The sequence below is a fragment of the Aulonocara stuartgranti genome (assembly GCF_965226115.1).
Source record: "Aulonocara stuartgranti genome assembly, chromosome: 12".
Lineage (NCBI taxonomy): Eukaryota > Metazoa > Chordata > Actinopteri > Cichliformes > Cichlidae > Aulonocara > Aulonocara stuartgranti.
In genome coordinates this window covers 7104152-7121269 of record NC_138948.1, presented here as the reverse complement: position 1 = coordinate 7121269, position 17118 = coordinate 7104152, and the positions used below count along the sequence as shown (strand labels likewise).

The following is a 17118-nucleotide window of genomic DNA, read 5'->3' as shown; positions in this document are numbered from 1 at the left end:
GAGTCTCATCCATCACAGTCGCGCAAGTTCAAGTAGTCAGAAAAGGGATATGCATGGTATTTTCCAATTATGCATAATGTAATAATAATTAAGATGAAACCTTAGCAAAAAAGTCAGAAAGGAGATCACTGTGAAAAGAAAGCAAAATAACAGATGTAGAGAAAAACAAAGAGATATCACCAGGCTTAATAACAAACATTTCTAAACAGTTCTGCTCTAGATAACCACGTTATGAAACCAATATGCTAATAATTGAGTTTGGATCAATTGTATCCAGCTGTACCAAGCTGTTTGTTACAAGGGACTCCAAATCTTTTCAGTGAAGCTCATTTATCCCCGATCACTATCAAGAGGAAGTCTGTGTTTGTGGTTATAACGAGGAAAGGATGGAGGGCAGGAGTGAGGCCACGAAAGGACGAAAGCAGAGGTGGATGAGAAGTTAAGCGCTTTCGATTCTCTGCTTCATCACTTCTCAGATGCACCATTTCATCAAATCTTAATTTAACTGCAATACAAATAATTACTATGTCATTACCAGTTGTTTTCTTAAAATCAACCATTTATTTCCACAAAACGAGGCATTAACCCGCTCTGTCACAAACACATTATACTGGGCCTGCGTTCCAGCTCACTTTCTTTTTACTTCCATAAACTCTGCGACTGATGTTACAAAGAATATACTGAACACATACTACAGAAAGTACATGCATTACAAGCAGTATGCAAACAAACAGGGCATACTGCGTGAATATATATATTTGTGAGATAAACTGTTGCTCACACATTTGTCTCATCTGTAGAGCCAAAAAAGGCAAAACAAAAAGGAAAAAAAAAAAAGGTTATTAAAATGATTTTAATTGGAAGCAGCTTGGCTGTGCATATGTGTGAGGCTTTTTTCAGAGCATAGAAAATAAAAACTCTGTTAAAGTTACCAGAAAAAAAAAACATTCTGGTTATCAGGCTGCAAAATGAATTCTGATGCTGTACGAATCTTAACATACTGGGAGAACTGGTACTGACCACACTAAGAGTATTCAATTGGAAATACTGCCATCTGATGGCATCAGCTTAAAACTACAATACTCATTTTGAGTTCTTAGATGAGGTGATGAATGAAAGCATTAGATGGTTCCAGGTGGTTCTAATTCACAGACACAAAGCCGAGCCCGTTCAAGTTCAGACGTTTATAGCTTTGTTACTGAAGGTCTGCATGAGCAACCGCGAGCCAAGTCTATGTAATCTTTGCTGTCCAAAAGACTGCATGACAAGAAAGAGATTCACCAGTCATCTCAATTTCAAGAGGAAGCTGCTACCAATTGTGGAGCACAAAACGTGTAAGTTTAAACTGACAGAGAAATTACAGCGTTCACATTTTTCCCTCCAGTCTAAATTATATTATACTTCAGTGCCAATGACAGTATACATCATGCTACAAGACTCAGCCGGCAGGGAGTTACAAAGAGTTTGAGATATGGAGTCTATCACAAAGAAAGTGAGACTTCTTTTTTTTCTAAATGTTTTTCAGACATGTGGCACTGAACTCTGTTGCCAATGGGAACTGTTTTGAAATATCCACCATCTCCCATCTTTAAAGACATAAAAAAAATTGATCAAATGCACGTGATTCTGTTCAGATCATCAACACACTTGTTTGTCTTAAAAAAAAAACAGCTCATTAATCACTTGGAAGAGAGATTTTCATTAATAATGTCTGCAATAGTTATATAGTACTGGATCATATGCGTTCATATTATTGCTCCTTTTCTCACATTCATATCTGCTGAACTCATTTTACCATCAAATCCATCAAAATTAGATTTATTTTAAATTATAAACTTCTTAAAGTGTGTATAAAAACAAGAAATTTATACAATTTCAATTCGACTAAAGGTGAATACTGCCCACAGAGTGCCCTGCCTCGGCAGAGATTTGCGTTCTCAGAGAGCTTCTTGTTTATTATGGCTTTACTTTTAGAGCGTACCTGTAATACAGAAGGGCTGATCTCCTGTCCAGGTCCCATCACCCAGACAGGTGCGCTCTGCAGATCCATACATTATGTAGCCTTTGTTGCAGGCGAAGCTTAGAGTGCTCCCCTCCAGGTAATCAGTCCCGTTCTTCCACCCATTCCTTGGTGTGGGAAGCCAGCCACAAGACACCACTAAGGAAGAATAACACACTAAACTATTATTTCATTGTGCTCTGCCAAGTATTAAAGAAAAGGTTAAAAAGGGTTATTTTCAGACGTATAACTATAAAACAATTTCCAAAACTAATATTTTCTCTTATTAGGTTTTCTTATGGCATAATGTGATGTATAATCCTTTCTACGTAACAACACTGGTGTTCAGTGTTGTTCAGATACTCAGTTTTATTTAAAATGAAACAGTAAGAATAAACATGTAATCACAAACTACATATGAATAGGCTTCCTCTTATTTCCTGTGGTACCTGGTTTCAGGGCGTGCAGTAGGGCTTGGTGTTTCTGGTAGGCCTTGAGTGTGGCATTTCCCACTGTGAGGTCCCGAGTCGTCAGGGTATCATATTTACAAAACTGTGAACCTTCTCCATAACACATCGTCAACATGTCTGCCACCAAAGGGTCATCAAGGCTCTCGGGTAGAGAAAAAGCTGGAACAAAAGTGGGGTCATGGCTCGGTGGGATATTATACATATCCAAAAGGTGCTCTGAATCATATGTGAAAAGGGAGGAATTCTTTGAAATGTTCCCTATGGGCAGAAACACACAATATTTTCATTGGTTAAAAAACAAAAACCATACAAGTATATTTGTGAAATTACTACACACTGTCATTTAGGTTTGGACTTAACAAAACGGCTTATAAATGGTGAAACTAAAGGTCTGTTACATATAGGGGACATATCTCTGAATAAAAAAACAACTATTTTTAAACCTTGGATGAAACTGATTATTTTCTAGAATGTGGTATGAAAAGTAAAGAATTAGAAGTACACAATATGTAAGCAAGAAAAAAACCCAGAGCAGAGTCAAATACATGCTGTCGTTTTGTTTTGAGTGTCTGTTTCAGTTAAAACAGCACATGAAATCAGTTAAACGGTTAATTGTATGTCAGCTGTTCACTAGTTTTTAAGGATCTGTAACAATTGAAAAGCACCAATTTATGTGCTTTTACTTGTTCACTCTCTAAAATCTATTAAGGCTAACTTAAAACATGCATGTTCTCCTTCTGTGCACTCTCAAAACATTTATCATAAATTGAGTCCTTTTATTAAAACGCCAAAAAAACCCATTTGATGTGGGGATTATTAGCAAATCATTAAATTCCTTTTGCCTTTGTAAACACAGAAAAGAGCTCGCAAAAACAAAATGATTCATAAGCATATTTAGTGTTTTCGATTGATAACTGGTTGTCAGCGTTTGCTCAATGTGATTGATTTTCTGCTGTTTCACAAACAACAGGCTCTCTTACTTACAGCTGGCTCCAAAGGTAAAGATTTCTTCCAACGTGGCATCAGCTGAGGAGATGACTTCTCCGAGTTGGATGGTCAGATCATCTGACGGGTCAGAGTTCATTGAGCCAAGGAGACCCTGGGTGTGGTTGTAAAACTCTCCTGGAAGCAGCATGGTCACAGCCATGGTTCCTTCATACAGACAAACCTCCACGCCAACACCGGAGGAAAAGATTACAGTCACATTCCCAGGACTGGGGCTGAACACATACACTCCTAGAAAACATAGATTCATCCATGAGTTTATAACAAACGGTTCCAGTTTAATAAATGTAACAATAAAACAAAAAACTGAGCAACTAAAATATGTATAAGTCACATTTTGTGACTATAGTGATGCCACTATAGTTAAAGCAACACAAGGCATGGTTTAAATTATAAAAAACTTGTGTTTTATCATCCTAAACAATAACTGTCTGCAGGCTTTGCATCACATAACAGGCAAACCTTAAAATGTAAGCAAGAAAACATGAGAAAAGTATGAGAACAAAAAGCAGTGAATAAACTGTTGGAGGAATGCACAGTAATGACAGGAAATCACAAAAGATCACCTCCAAAATCAGAGTTTTTATTTTATTAAAGTTACTTTGTTAATAATTAAGATCCTTCTTTTGATGTAACTTTGGGTAATAAAAGTGTAACGATTTTTATCGGAGCTTTAACCAAGTCAGGAGAATCTAAAGCACCTCACCATGTAGGTCCATCCATCTCTGTTCAGTGAATGGTAGGATGTTTTGGTTCCTCAGCACCTGAAGATGGGCCCCTGCTACACGCACCTCAATGACATCTGATGCATCCTGTTTCATAGCCACTGACGACAGCCGTGTGGCTTTGGCCAAAGTACCTTGTTTTTGGACATAATTACATTTTAAATATGCATTATGTACTCTGAAGTCAACATAAAAGGGGACCTATCATTCAATTAACATAATTTACAGCTCCTTGTTTATCTTATGCTGGGTCTCGGTACAAACACTCGTTTCATCCTCTGCCAGAAACAAGCAATTTTTTCTGCTCCTGTGGTCACAGTCAGAACTCTGTGCTTAAGATATTAGAACCCTATTTGGGACAGTCCCTCTTAATGACATCAGACAGGGCCAAGAGTAGAAAAAAAAAACATGGTGCGTTTCAGGAGGGCCTTAGATTTTGGCTCTTACTAACTCTTATTTGTAACCAGAGTAATAATATAAATGTATTTAAAAAAAAAAGAAAAAAGAAATAAAGGTTGACTTTAAGTCTCTGCCGTTTCAAATAATCCAGATGTTTGTCTACATTGATCTAATGAGGGGACTATTAATGGCATCTGGCTTTCCAAGTCACTTGGCCCATGGCTCTTATATAATGACTTGGAAAAAATTCTAACGAGCGAAGCTAACATCTGTTCTTCTTCAACACATCTGACTCTAAGAAGCACTGAGTAAAAAAACAAGGCTGTCATTTTGTAGCACTAGTGCATTCTCTTAAACTAGGGGCTTAGTTTGCTTCCTCTCAGTGTGTAAAACATTAAGAGGAACAGTGCATGCAAAACAAGACAGAATGCGTCACGCGATGTTAAGGTCAGCATGCGTGGGCAAATTCCAGAGGCACACCATGGGGATCAAAGAGTGGATTCAGACAGGCCATTCACCTCAAACGTGGACTCACCGTTCTTAAGTTTCACCTGTTCTGTTCTGGCCTGAACACTCAGGCCTTTTGCTGGTGACGACACAAGGTAATATTCTCCTTTGCCATTGAAAGTGTACCTAAGGCCATCGAACGTTATGAAATGTGGATCCCCGAGGACGACACCTGCGAGGCATTGAGAAAAAAGCAGCGATGCCCACAAACATAATTATTTCTCATCTCTCGCAGAGCTTTTCTAATATCAACATAGAGGTTGCGATGTTGTTTTTAAACTCATGAGATGGAGTCAGTTTTTTGTTTTTCACATTTTAACTCTCAGCAATATTCTGTCATTCATTTACTTTACCTGCAAACCAATCTTATGTAACCTGCTGCTCTAATGACCGTTTGCAGAATATATTATAAGGTTCAAGGAAGACAGAAGTATTTGGATAAAGATTAACAAACACTCAGTGTGGGCCTATTTATTTTAGCAATAAATGAGGATGTTTGACTTTTTAAAAAAAAGATACTTACTACTGCAGTATGCAGTATAAGACACATTTTTATATAGCTGACTTACTTACTGAAGTTAAACAACAAAATTAACTAGTCAATAATTCTGATATAAGACTCAAATAAAAACGGTTTTATCAGGTCTTGATACCCGCTTTTCATTCCCATCTATGAATTAAATAAAGACATATGACTTGACTGAAGAGTCGTCTCACCTGCTCTTGGTGGTCGGTAGTTTTGACACCCACTTGAAGGTCGACGTTTTAAGTATATATGGCAGTGTGGGGACCACAGGCAGCAATAATAGAAGCTCATGACATCATAAAGCCAGTGGGAATACCCTGGCACCCGTGGGGGTTTAATGTAGGGTGGCGAGCCCCAGTCGTGAGCCCTGTCTGGGGTGCTTCCACCAACTGAGTCTCCAGTCAGCACCAGAGAACCTGTGCTGTCATAGCAGCACTGCTGCCCTGATCCATGGATAGGACTACAAATGATAAAACAAAAATCGCAATAAAAAGGAAAAGCGTATTTCAATTTTACATTTTTAAAAACTTGATTTTTTCTTGATTATGCCACGCCTACCTGGCATGAATTGCTCGGACACAGTGGACACAACCTGGGTGGTAAGTGCACACACTTCCCCTCTCAATGTCACAACTATAATCAGTCTGAAACGGCAAAATGGATGGAAAATAAATAACAATGACCGGTGTAAATCTTTAACAGGCCTTGACAATGTTACCCTCGCAGTCCACTACAGAGGCACAAATCAGCCAGACTGACAATTTAACAGAACAAGATTAGAAATATTTTCAAAAAGACAGAGGAGAACAAAATCCAAAATCCATGCTATCTTTTTAATTTCCACCCTTATTAGCCTTACTAACCGTAACCCTGAGAATACTAAAGAACAGCTTCCTTTTAAAAACAGTTCAGAACAGTAAAGGTTCTTAGTTGGGATTTTTTAAGCTGTAAATCAGAATCCTTTATTAATCCCTAAGGACATGATGTAAATATACTTTTACTAAGGGTAAGGGTATGTAGACTTCAGTCTAGAACAACTGAAGAAAGGCAATCCAGTACAGGAGTCTTATGCTCTACTGTATCTGACCATGTGACACACAATCTGTACAGATATTATTTGAGGATTCGCTGAGGTACATGTACTCACATGAAACCTGCCTGTATCTGCTCGGGCCTGAGCCACTGTGCAAGGACAGTCGATGAGTTCATTCAGGAAGTTTGGCAGGTTTTCCTCCAGCACATCCCATTTCAGACACTTATTGTGTGCCCAGGCTGCAGAGTTTTCTCTGAAAGCCTGCTCCAGGTGCCAGGCCAACACGTGGCCTCCACTCCAGAGGCCTTGTACATCTCTGTGTTATAAACAAAACTGTGATTTTGGTACAAATAAAAACAGAAAACAGTAGTAGATCCTCGCGTTTCAGATGCTAGCAGACATTTGCAATGATGAAGGGTTGTAGACAAGGTTTACAAACAATCCAAATGTCAAACCTTAAATAAAAACTTTGGTTATTACAAAGACAGTCACCTTAAATCTAAGTTTTTAAAGCCAGGCACATTTTATGATCAGATTAAATCCAAATAACCTCTTTCTGATATCTGACAGATATAAAACTATACGTTTAAGATGAACCTCTTATTGTCATCCATGTTCATAAATACACTGTTCCAGTGGTGGATGCTAATAATAAATGTGGCCACAGTTTTGAACACTGAGGTCAGCGTAAGTTTGAGCAAAAAAAAGGCTAAGCCTCTTTGTTTCAGACAATGTTCTTCTCCATTTCAGTCACAGAGCTTTGGTTGTAAGTACAGAAGCCACTTCCACTTGCTGCTCAAATCTTTTGCCTGTGAGGGGCTGCCAATCAGAAGAAAGCCTTAAGATGGCCTTAAAGACTGAGGAGCTGTCATGGCAAATGATGGCCAGTATAACAACAAAGGTTATTTTGACCTGGGAGTCATGCAAGAATAACAATACAGAAATTGAAATTATCATAATAGTTTCAGTTCACATTTTTTCACCTTATTCCTAGAATTTTAACAACTATGAAAAGGATGCAAAATTGTTAGCATTATAGCAAGATTTTACAAATATGGGACAAAATAATGTTTAAATATGACATGTCCAATGCCTGATATGTATTATAGATACCTTGCTCCTTCCACGTTAGAACTCGCAGTAATGCGGATATTGCCCAACTCCCAGTCAGAGTAGTCCTCTTTGGGCTCAGGGATGAAGCTGAAGGCACCAGTGTTGGTCAGATTTCTTCCAAGAGAATACAGATACCGCAGCTCTGCCTCTAAAAGGGCTGATGCATTTGTCTCTTCTTTTGCTTTAAACTCTCTGTAACCCCACAGCTCTATGTTGACCTTCTCTGCACTGATCAAAGAACTATTCCAAGTGAACTCAAGTCGTCCTGCCACATTCGGCGTGCCGTAGTATTGCCACTGCGTTGCATTCCCCAGGGTAACTTTATAAGCAGGATCTGCTTTACTTGGATGGACTGATAGTTAAACACAACAAATTTAATTGTAATTCACAAGTTGTAGCAACAGTTTTAATAATGTATTGGAAGCAGCATGAATAATTGCAAAATGGGTCTATATTATTTAATTTTTTCACACTGGCCAATATCTAGTTGGGGAAGTGGGAATTAAAATACTGTATCTGCAATGAAGTCTTCTTTAAATAGCACTTAAAATATTTTCTATAGTTTCTAAATCAACCTAATAGACAGTTAATACCCCAAAAGGTTTAGATATCGATCAGTTTAGAGACAGGACATAAACAGTAGGGGTGCAACGATACTCGTATCGATATTGAACCGTTCGATACAGTGCTTTCGGTTCGGTACGCATATGTATCGAACAATACAAAATTTGTAATTTATTTTATCAACTTTCCTTCTGACGATGCTGTCTGTGTTGAGCGCTCAGTGAATCTGCGTTCGACTACTCCGCCTAGGCTGCACTGTCAAGCACAGATCCACTGAGCGTTCAACACAGACAGCATTGTCAGAAGGAAGAGCGCAGGGCAAACTAGCGAGACAGAAGTTAAGCTCTCCTTGCAACATGGCAAATTGAACCTCCCCCACCCTCATTCAGATCTGGCGTTTGGAATTATTTTGGTTTTCATGTGATGTAGCGAGAGGGGTCACCCGTCACTATGGCAACATAAACAAAACATAACTGTACAAACAGAACCCCGAACAGCCCTGACCCGCTACATTATGCTGCTGACAATATAGCCCAGGACAAGCGTATAGTATTGCTTTTATTTTGGAAAGAGCCATTTCTCTGTAATAAACTCTCTTTTCCAAAGATGAGTGATTCCTGAATCAGATACATGACCCTGAAGGTAAGCGTGTCATGGACTAAAGTAAAACAGTATGTTGGATGTGCCACGCAATGCTCAATTACATGGGTGGGAACTAGTGTGTTAGCGCAGTTAGCTCGTTAACGTGCTGGCCGTCTAGCCCCATGCACTGGGCGATCAGGGATAGCTCATTAACGGAGATTTTCCGTGTTGTGGCGTTAACTTCATTTCAATGACATTAATGCTGACAGCACTAGTGGGAACACAACAAATATGACTGCACATTTACACCGCCGACATCATCCTAGTGCAAAGACAAGTGGAAGCAGACAAAAACAACAAGCATGCATGCTACAAACTTTACCCGAGTCATTTAGACAGCCGTTAGCACATGATTTGCCATGTTGTGGCAAATCATGCCAAATCAAAGCATGAAAAACAATCATTATGAGTCCCTTTTTGAAGGCAGTCTTGCTTCCCGTGAGCTAGCCAGGGAGCACAGCCGTTTATTGACATCTGCAGAAGAACACTGCCGCTAGCTAACTGCTCATCGCGGCAACCGCACAGCAACAACAACAACACACAGGGCGCCCTCTGACCCCGGAAGGACACACCGTCGCAGGGGTCACCCATCACTATGGCAACATAAACAAAACATAACTGTACAAACAGAACCTCGAACAGCCCTGACCCTCTACATTATGCTGCTGAGAATATAGCCCAGGAGAAGCGTATAGTATTGCTTTTATTTTGGAAAGAGCCATTTCTCTGTAATAAACTCTCTTTTCCAAAGATGAGTGATTCCTGAATCAGATACATGACCCTGAAGGTAAGCGTGTCATGGACTAAAGTAAAACAGTATGTTGGATGTGCCACGCAATGCTCAATTACATGGGTGGGAACTAGTGTGTTAGCGCAGTTAGCTCGTTAACGTGTTGGCCGTCTAGCCCCACACACTGGGCGATCAGGGATAGCTCATTAACGGAGATTTGCCGTGTTGTGGCGTTAACTTCATTTCAATGACATTAACGCTGACAGCACTAGTGGGAACACAACGAATATGACTGCACATTTACGCCGACATCATCCTAGTGCTAGGAGAAGTGGAAGCAGACAAAAACAACAAGCATGCATGCTACAAACTTTACCCGAGTCATTTAGACAGCCGTTAGCACATGATTCTCAAACAAGGAGGAGACGGAGGTGTCGTTTGGTCTTGCTTCCTGTGAGCTAGCCAGGGAGCACAGCCGTTTATTGACATCTACAGATGAACACTGCCGCTAGCTAACTGTTCAGTGCGGCAACCGCACAGCAGCAACAACAACAACAACAACACACAGGGCGCCCTCTGACCCCGGAAGGACAAACCGTGGCAGCGAGAGGGGTCACCCGTCACTATGGCAACATAAAGAAAACATAACTGTACAAACAGAACCCCGAACAGCCCTGACCCGCTACATTATGCTGCTGACAATATAGCCCAGGAGAAGCATATAGTATTGCTTTTATTTTGGAAAGAGCCATTTCTCTGTAATAAACTCTCTTTTCCAAAGATGAGTGATTCCTGAATCAGATACATGACCCTGAAGGTAAGCGTGTCATGGACTAAAGTAAAACAGTATGTTGGATGTGCCACGCAATGCTCAATTACATGGGTGGGAACTAGTGTGTTAGCGCAGTTAGCTCATTAACGTGCTGGCCGTCTAGCCCCATGCACTGGGCGATCAGGGATAGCTCATTAACGGAGATTTGCCGTGTTGTGGCGTTAACTTCATTTCAATGACATTAATGCTGACAGCACTAGTGGGAACACAACAAATATGACTGCACATTTACGCCGCCGACATCATCCTAGTGCAAAGACAAGTGGAAGCAGACAAAAACAACAAGCATGCATGCTACAAACTTTACCCGAGTCATTTAGACAGCCGTTAGCACATGATTTGCCATGTTGTGGCAAATCATGCCAAATCAAAGCATGAAAAACAATCATTATGAGTCCCTTTTTGAAGGCAGTCTTGCTTCCCGTGAGCTAGCCAGGGAGCACAGCCGTTTATTGACATCTGCAGAAGAACACTGCCGCTAGCTAACTGCTCATCGCGGCAACCGCACAGCAACAACAACAACACACAGGGCGCCCTCTGACCCCGGAAGGACACACCGTCGCAGGGGTCACCCGTCACTATGGCAACATAAACAAAACATAACTGTACAAACAGAACCTCGAACAGCCCTGACCCTCTACATTATGCTGCTGAGAATATAGCCCAGGAGAAGCGTATAGTATTGCTTTTATTTTGGAAAGAGCCATTTCTCTGTAATAAACTCTCTTTTCCAAAGATGAGTGATTCCTGAATCAGATACATGACCCTGAAGGTAAGCGTGTCATGGACTAAAGTAAAACAGTATGTTGGATGTGCCACGCAATGCTCAATTACATGGGTGGGAACTAGTGTGTTAGCGCAGTTAGCTCGTTAACGTGTTGGCCGTCTAGCCCCACACACTGGGCGATCAGGGATAGCTCATTAACGGAGATTTGCCGTGTTGTGGCGTTAACTTCATTTCAATGACATTAACGCTGACAGCACTAGTGGGAACACAACGAATATGACTGCACATTTACGCCGACATCATCCTAGTGCTAGGAGAAGTGGAAGCAGACAAAAACAACAAGCATGCATGCTACAAACTTTACCCGAGTCATTTAGACAGCCGTTAGCACATGATTCTCAAACAAGGAGGAGACGGAGGTGTCGTTTGGTCTTGCTTCCTGTGAGCTAGCCAGGGAGCACAGCCGTTTATTGACATCTACAGATGAACACTGCCGCTAGCTAACTGTTCAGTGCGGCAACCGCACAGCAGCAACAACAACAACAACAACACACAGGGCGCCCTCTGACCCCGGAAGGACAAACCGTCGCAGCGAGAGGGGTCACCCGTCACTATGGCAACATAAAGAAAACATAACTGTACAAACAGAACCCCGAACAGCCCTGACCCGCTACATTATGCTGCTGACAATATAGCCCAGGAGAAGCATATAGTATTGCTTTTATTTTGGAAAGAGCCATTTCTCTGTAATAAACTCTCTTTTCCAAAGATGAGTGATTCCTGAATCAGATACATGACCCTGAAGGTAAGCGTGTCATTGACTAAAGTAAAACAGTATGTTGGATGTGCCACGCAATGCTCAATTACATGGGTGGGAACTAGTGCGTTAGCGCAGTTAGCTCGTTAACGTGTTGGCCGTCTAGCCCCACGCACTGGGCGATCAGGGATAGCTCATTAACGGAGATTTGCCATGTTGTGGCGTTAACATCATTTCAACGACACAACGCTGACAGCACTAGTGGGAACACAACAAATATGACTGCACATTTATGCCAACATCATCCTAGTGCAAAGACAAGTGGAAGCAGACAAAAACAACAAGCATGCATGCTATAAACTTTACCCGAGTCATTTAGACAGCCGTTAGCACATGATTTGCCATGTTGTGGCAAATCAAAGCATGAAAAACAATCATTATGAGTCCCTTTTTGAAGGCAGTCTTGCTTCCCGTGAGCTAGCCAGGGAGCACAGCCGTTTATTGACATCTGCAGAAGAACACTGCCGCTAGCTAACTGCTCAGCACAGCAACAACAACAACACACAGGGCGCCCTCTGACCCCGGAAGGACACACCGTCGCAGGGGTCACCCATCACTATGGCACCATAAACAAAACATAACTGTACAAACAGAACCTCGAACAGCCCTGACCCTCTACGTTATGCTGCTGAGAATATAGCCCAGGACAAGCGTATAGTATTGCTTTTATTTTGGAAAGAGCCATTTCTCTGTAATAAACTCTCTTTTCCAAAGATGAGTGATTCCTCAATCAGATACATGACCCTGAAGGTAAGCGTGTCATGGACTAAAGTAAAACAGTATGTTGGATGTGCCACGCAATGCTCAATTACATGGGTGGGAACTAGTGTGTTAGCGCAGTTAGCTCGTTAACGTGTTGGCCATCTAGCCCCACACACTGGGCGATCAGGGATAGCTCATTAACGGAGATTTGCCGTGTTGTGGCGTTAACTTCATTTCAATGACATTAACGCTGACAGCACTAGTGGGAACACAACGAATATGACTGCACATTTACGCTGACATCATCCTAGTGCTAGGAGAAGTGGAAGCAGACAAACACAACAAGCATGCATGCTACAAACTTTACCCTAGACAGCCGTTAGCACATGATTCTCAAACAAGGTTGGTCTTGCTTCCCGTGAGCTAGCCAGTGAGCACAGCTGTTTATTGACATCTACAGAAGAACACTGCCGCTAGCTAACTGTTCAGCGCGGCAACCGCACAGCAGCAACAACAACAACACACAGGGCGCCCTCTGACCCCGGAAGGACAAACCGTCGCAGCGAGAGGGGTCACCCGTCACTATGGCAACATAAAGAAAACATAACTGTACAAACAGAACCCCGAACAGCCCTGACCCACTACATTATGCTGCTGAGAATATAGCCCAGGAGAAGCATATAGTATTGCTTTTATTTTGGAAAGAGCCATTTCTCTGTAATAAACTCTCTTTTCCAAAGATGAGTGATTCCTGAATCAGATACAGGGCTTGCAAAATCGCTAGCCCGACATCCCGGAGCTAGCGATTTTTCCAGTCGGGCTACCAAAATCTATCTCTGCCCTGCCCGTTGGGCTATTGTAGGAAGGAAAAATATATGCCAATGATTTTGCATTCTTTCGGAAATGTAGCTGGGTAATTATGTCATTGGCATCGGCGAGCCATTGTCAATATGTGACATATTGAAATCGCGTTTGAATTTGCGCTTGTTTTTTGCTTTCACTTTGCAATCGCGCTAACTGTGTATAGAGAGCGACAGTACTGATTGGTGAGTGATGATAATTTGCGCACCAATTCCTCTGACATCGTCTTATCAATCGTTAGCTTACTATGCAAACATGACAAGTGAAATCTCCCGCAGCTTAAACATGTGAGAGGTTGATCGCGCAGAGAATCGCTGAGCGTTATGTGTGTGTGTGTGTGTGTGTGTGTGTGTGTGTGTGTGTGTGTGTGTGTGTGTGTGTGTGTGTAAAAGCAGCAGGACATATATTTTAGTTCTGCTGAGCCAAATAAGACAGGTCAGGGTGAAGAAGTGACAGCCAAAGAAAAGCTTACCACAAAACGGAAAAGTTATGACAAATCAGACTATAAGGCAAAAAGAAAGTGCAGCTTTATGGTTTCATGGACAAAATAATTTCTGTGGCTGCGATATGATGAGCTATATAACCGGGGCTGCACATAAGTGGTCCGCAGGTGCGCATTCGCTGTCAAAAAAAAAAAAAAAAAAAAAGACGCGCACAAGATATGAAGTTGCAACGCGTGTTTGCATACATAAGATTTTCTGGAGGAGGACAGACTCTTTAAGTTTAGAACTCTTAAAGATGTCGAAGAAGCAAGCTCCTTTAAGCAATTACTTTGGTCTTCCTCCACCTCCAAACAAATGTCAGAAGGAGTCCGAACCACAAAAGAAGCACGTATTCTCGGAAAAGTGGTTGCAGGAGGTGAGCTGGCTTCAAACAAATGATGAACGCACAGAGATGTGGTGTGGAATGTGCCGTGAAAATCCCACTCTAGCGGACAAAAACAGTGCTTTTTATATGGACGCAAACGCGCGTTGCAACTTCTTATCTGGTGCGCGTCTTTTATTTTGACAGCGAATGCGCACATGCGGACCACTTATGTGCACCCGTGTAAATAACATAATGTTCTGCCGGATGTGTTGTTGGTTTTCTCTCGATTTCTGAGTCGACAAGCGCCTTTGTTACTGGGACCAGTCATTTTAAGAAAGGCCCCCATTAGAACCCATGAGAAATGCAAGAAATGCATTATTGCTCAGTCTGCAATATCTTTCCCAGAACAAACACCAATTGCAAATAACATACTAAAAATAAACCTGAAAAATCTGTTTAGAACAGCGTACTATGTTGCAAAGAGTGAACTACCACTGGCAAAATTTAGCAGTCTTTGCAAACTTCAAAAAGCAAATGGCCTAGATCTTGGTTCCACTTGTCTCTTACCCGTGACTTCAGTGGAAATTTCAAATTCAGGATCTGACACAGACTGATTCATGTCCTACACAGTTCTTACAAGTTCATAGAAATTTCTGTTCAATTAGAACCAAGTATTTGAGTTGATGATTGTAATTTTTGTACAATGTTGTAATTTGTTTTTCAACATTTTTTGATTAATGTTTTGTTTCCTTTACAATATTATACTTTAATATATAATATTGTAAAGGAAACAAAACATCAATCAAAAAATTGCTCTCTTTTTTATTCGGGCTACTTACATTTATTTTGGGCTACCAAAAACTGAAGAGTCCCTGCCCGAAGGGCTACCAGGGATTTTGAAATTTTGAGAGCCCTGAGATATATTTATTTTTTTAATTACTTTTGTTTCAGCAACATTAAATTTAAAAACTGTACTTTTGAGTTAAAATATATATATATAATTTTAATAAATGACAAATTAAAAAGGCATGAACATTTTTTTGTATCGAAAAAATATCGAACCGTGACACCAAAGTACCGAACCGAACCGTGAATTTTGTGTATCGTTGCACCCCTAATAAACAGCTTTATATTTCAGCAGCTTACCTGAGAAATACTGTGCAGATCTGTCAAACTTAATACCATCTGTTGAGACATCAAATGGTATCCAACCTGTCTCATACAATAGAGGAGAAATACAGTATGCACGGCCCTCAGCATCAATAAATCCATCACGTAAAATTTCACCTTTAAACCTGAAAAAAAAAAGAACACAATTTATTAGTAACAAGAACTGTGTGATTCAGATGGAAAACACAAATATAGAGAGACTAGTGAAATCTGACTACAAACCTTAGCTTCCGTTCATGCTTAGTGTATAAACATAAACGCCAAACCTTTCACCTTCACAGTTTAGTAAGCTATGTTAACATCTTAGACCACCTTTCAGCACAGGTAAAGCACTTTCCGCCCCACATTTCCCATCAGTTTGCTGAGATCTGGCTAATTACCCACAATGCCATCTAAATCCTAGTAAAATATCTCTGACCTTAAAATTACACTCTTATACTACAAAAACACACCTGCAGAGAAGCTGCCCATGGGGATGAAGGTCCAATCCGAGGATCCTGAGCGCTTTTCCGCCCAGCATGGAGCTGGAATAAGGGATCACCTGGAAACAGGACTGATTGTAGTCTGCACAGCAGCTCATCAAAGACATACAGGTATCATGGCAGGAGCACTTCTCCAGTACATCTCCACAGCGTCCCCTGCACGTTTGACCTAATGAATAGTAACAAAAAATATTTGCACTTCATACCTCAAAATATATATCGACTTTATATTACAACAGCACAGCCGCATTCCATTACAGGGTGCGCATAATTTCTGATTATCTGTCTAATGAAAAACTTTGAAAATGACTTACCAGCTGTGTTATATGAGAAAACAATAAGAAGCCCACTGAGACAAAATATCTTACAGTTTCCCCTCATCTTTAGCTTGGACAACAAAATAACGTTCACGCTCCTGCCTGTGTTACACCATCTTTGGCTGAAAGTCTGCCAAAGGTCATTTGAGGTAGCAAACAAAATTAAGTATTCGACTTTAGTAACAGTTCTAAATCACGAGGTACTGATTAACAGACGCTAAGGTCTGACGTTTTTATTTATTTTTCCTACAGGAAACCAACAAAATGTATATATTCTTTCCAAAACTCGCACTGTCACGTATTTAATTTCATTTTCAGCTATTTAAAGTTACAACTTTAACCGTTAACTCGTTTGGTTCACTCCACTAACATATGGGTTTATCCACGCATACACTCGCGAGATTTTAGGGCGAGCGGTTCGCGCATGCGCACACCTCGCATCTTCCTGCAAATGACTCGAAATGGGCAGCATTGAATTGTTGTATTGAATTAAGCTATATTTGTGTCTGAAATTCGCCCTGCTTCATCTACTGTCTCCTACGTTTACCGCGACAACGAACCCAAATGTCGGAATAACGGGGGGAAATGCGACTTTGCGCTCAGTCATCTAGCTAACAAGCTAACCAGCTAGCAGCATCATCAGCTGGTTGTATTAAAGACGTCAGTGTCGGTGAGACTGCTCGCTGGGAA

General features: G+C 40.9%; 1 protein-coding gene across 5 annotated transcripts in view; it reads right to left on the bottom strand.

Annotated features, from left to right (window-relative positions):
• The window catches only part of LOC309718391 (sushi domain-containing protein 2-like), a 120992-nt gene extending 104483 nt beyond the window's left edge, over positions 1–16509 (bottom strand). For 3 of the 5 annotated variants that reach the window (XM_082553558.1, XM_082553559.1, XM_082553560.1), the window contains exons 1-12: positions 16426–16509; positions 16082–16280; positions 15606–15754; positions 7778–8129; positions 6779–6980; positions 6190–6275; positions 5823–6091; positions 5134–5277; positions 4181–4333; positions 3454–3705; positions 2449–2727; positions 1982–2158 (exon numbers count right to left, since the gene is read on the bottom strand). In XM_082553558.1, the coding sequence (XP_082409684.1) occupies positions 1982–2158; positions 2449–2727; positions 3454–3705; positions 4181–4333; positions 5134–5277; positions 5823–6091; positions 6190–6275; positions 6779–6980; positions 7778–8129; positions 15606–15754; positions 16082–16280; positions 16426–16492 (2329 nt within the window). In that variant the 5' untranslated portion in view covers positions 16493–16509. Of the gene's footprint in view, positions 1–1981; positions 2159–2448; positions 2728–3453; positions 3706–4180; positions 4334–5133; positions 5278–5822; positions 6092–6189; positions 6276–6778; positions 6981–7777; positions 8130–9305; positions 12616–15605; positions 15755–16081; positions 16281–16425 lie in introns of those variants that run through there. The other 2 variants (XM_082553561.1, XM_082553562.1) reach the window with 2 other exon arrangements.
• Between the last annotated feature and the right edge of the window lie 609 nt (positions 16510–17118).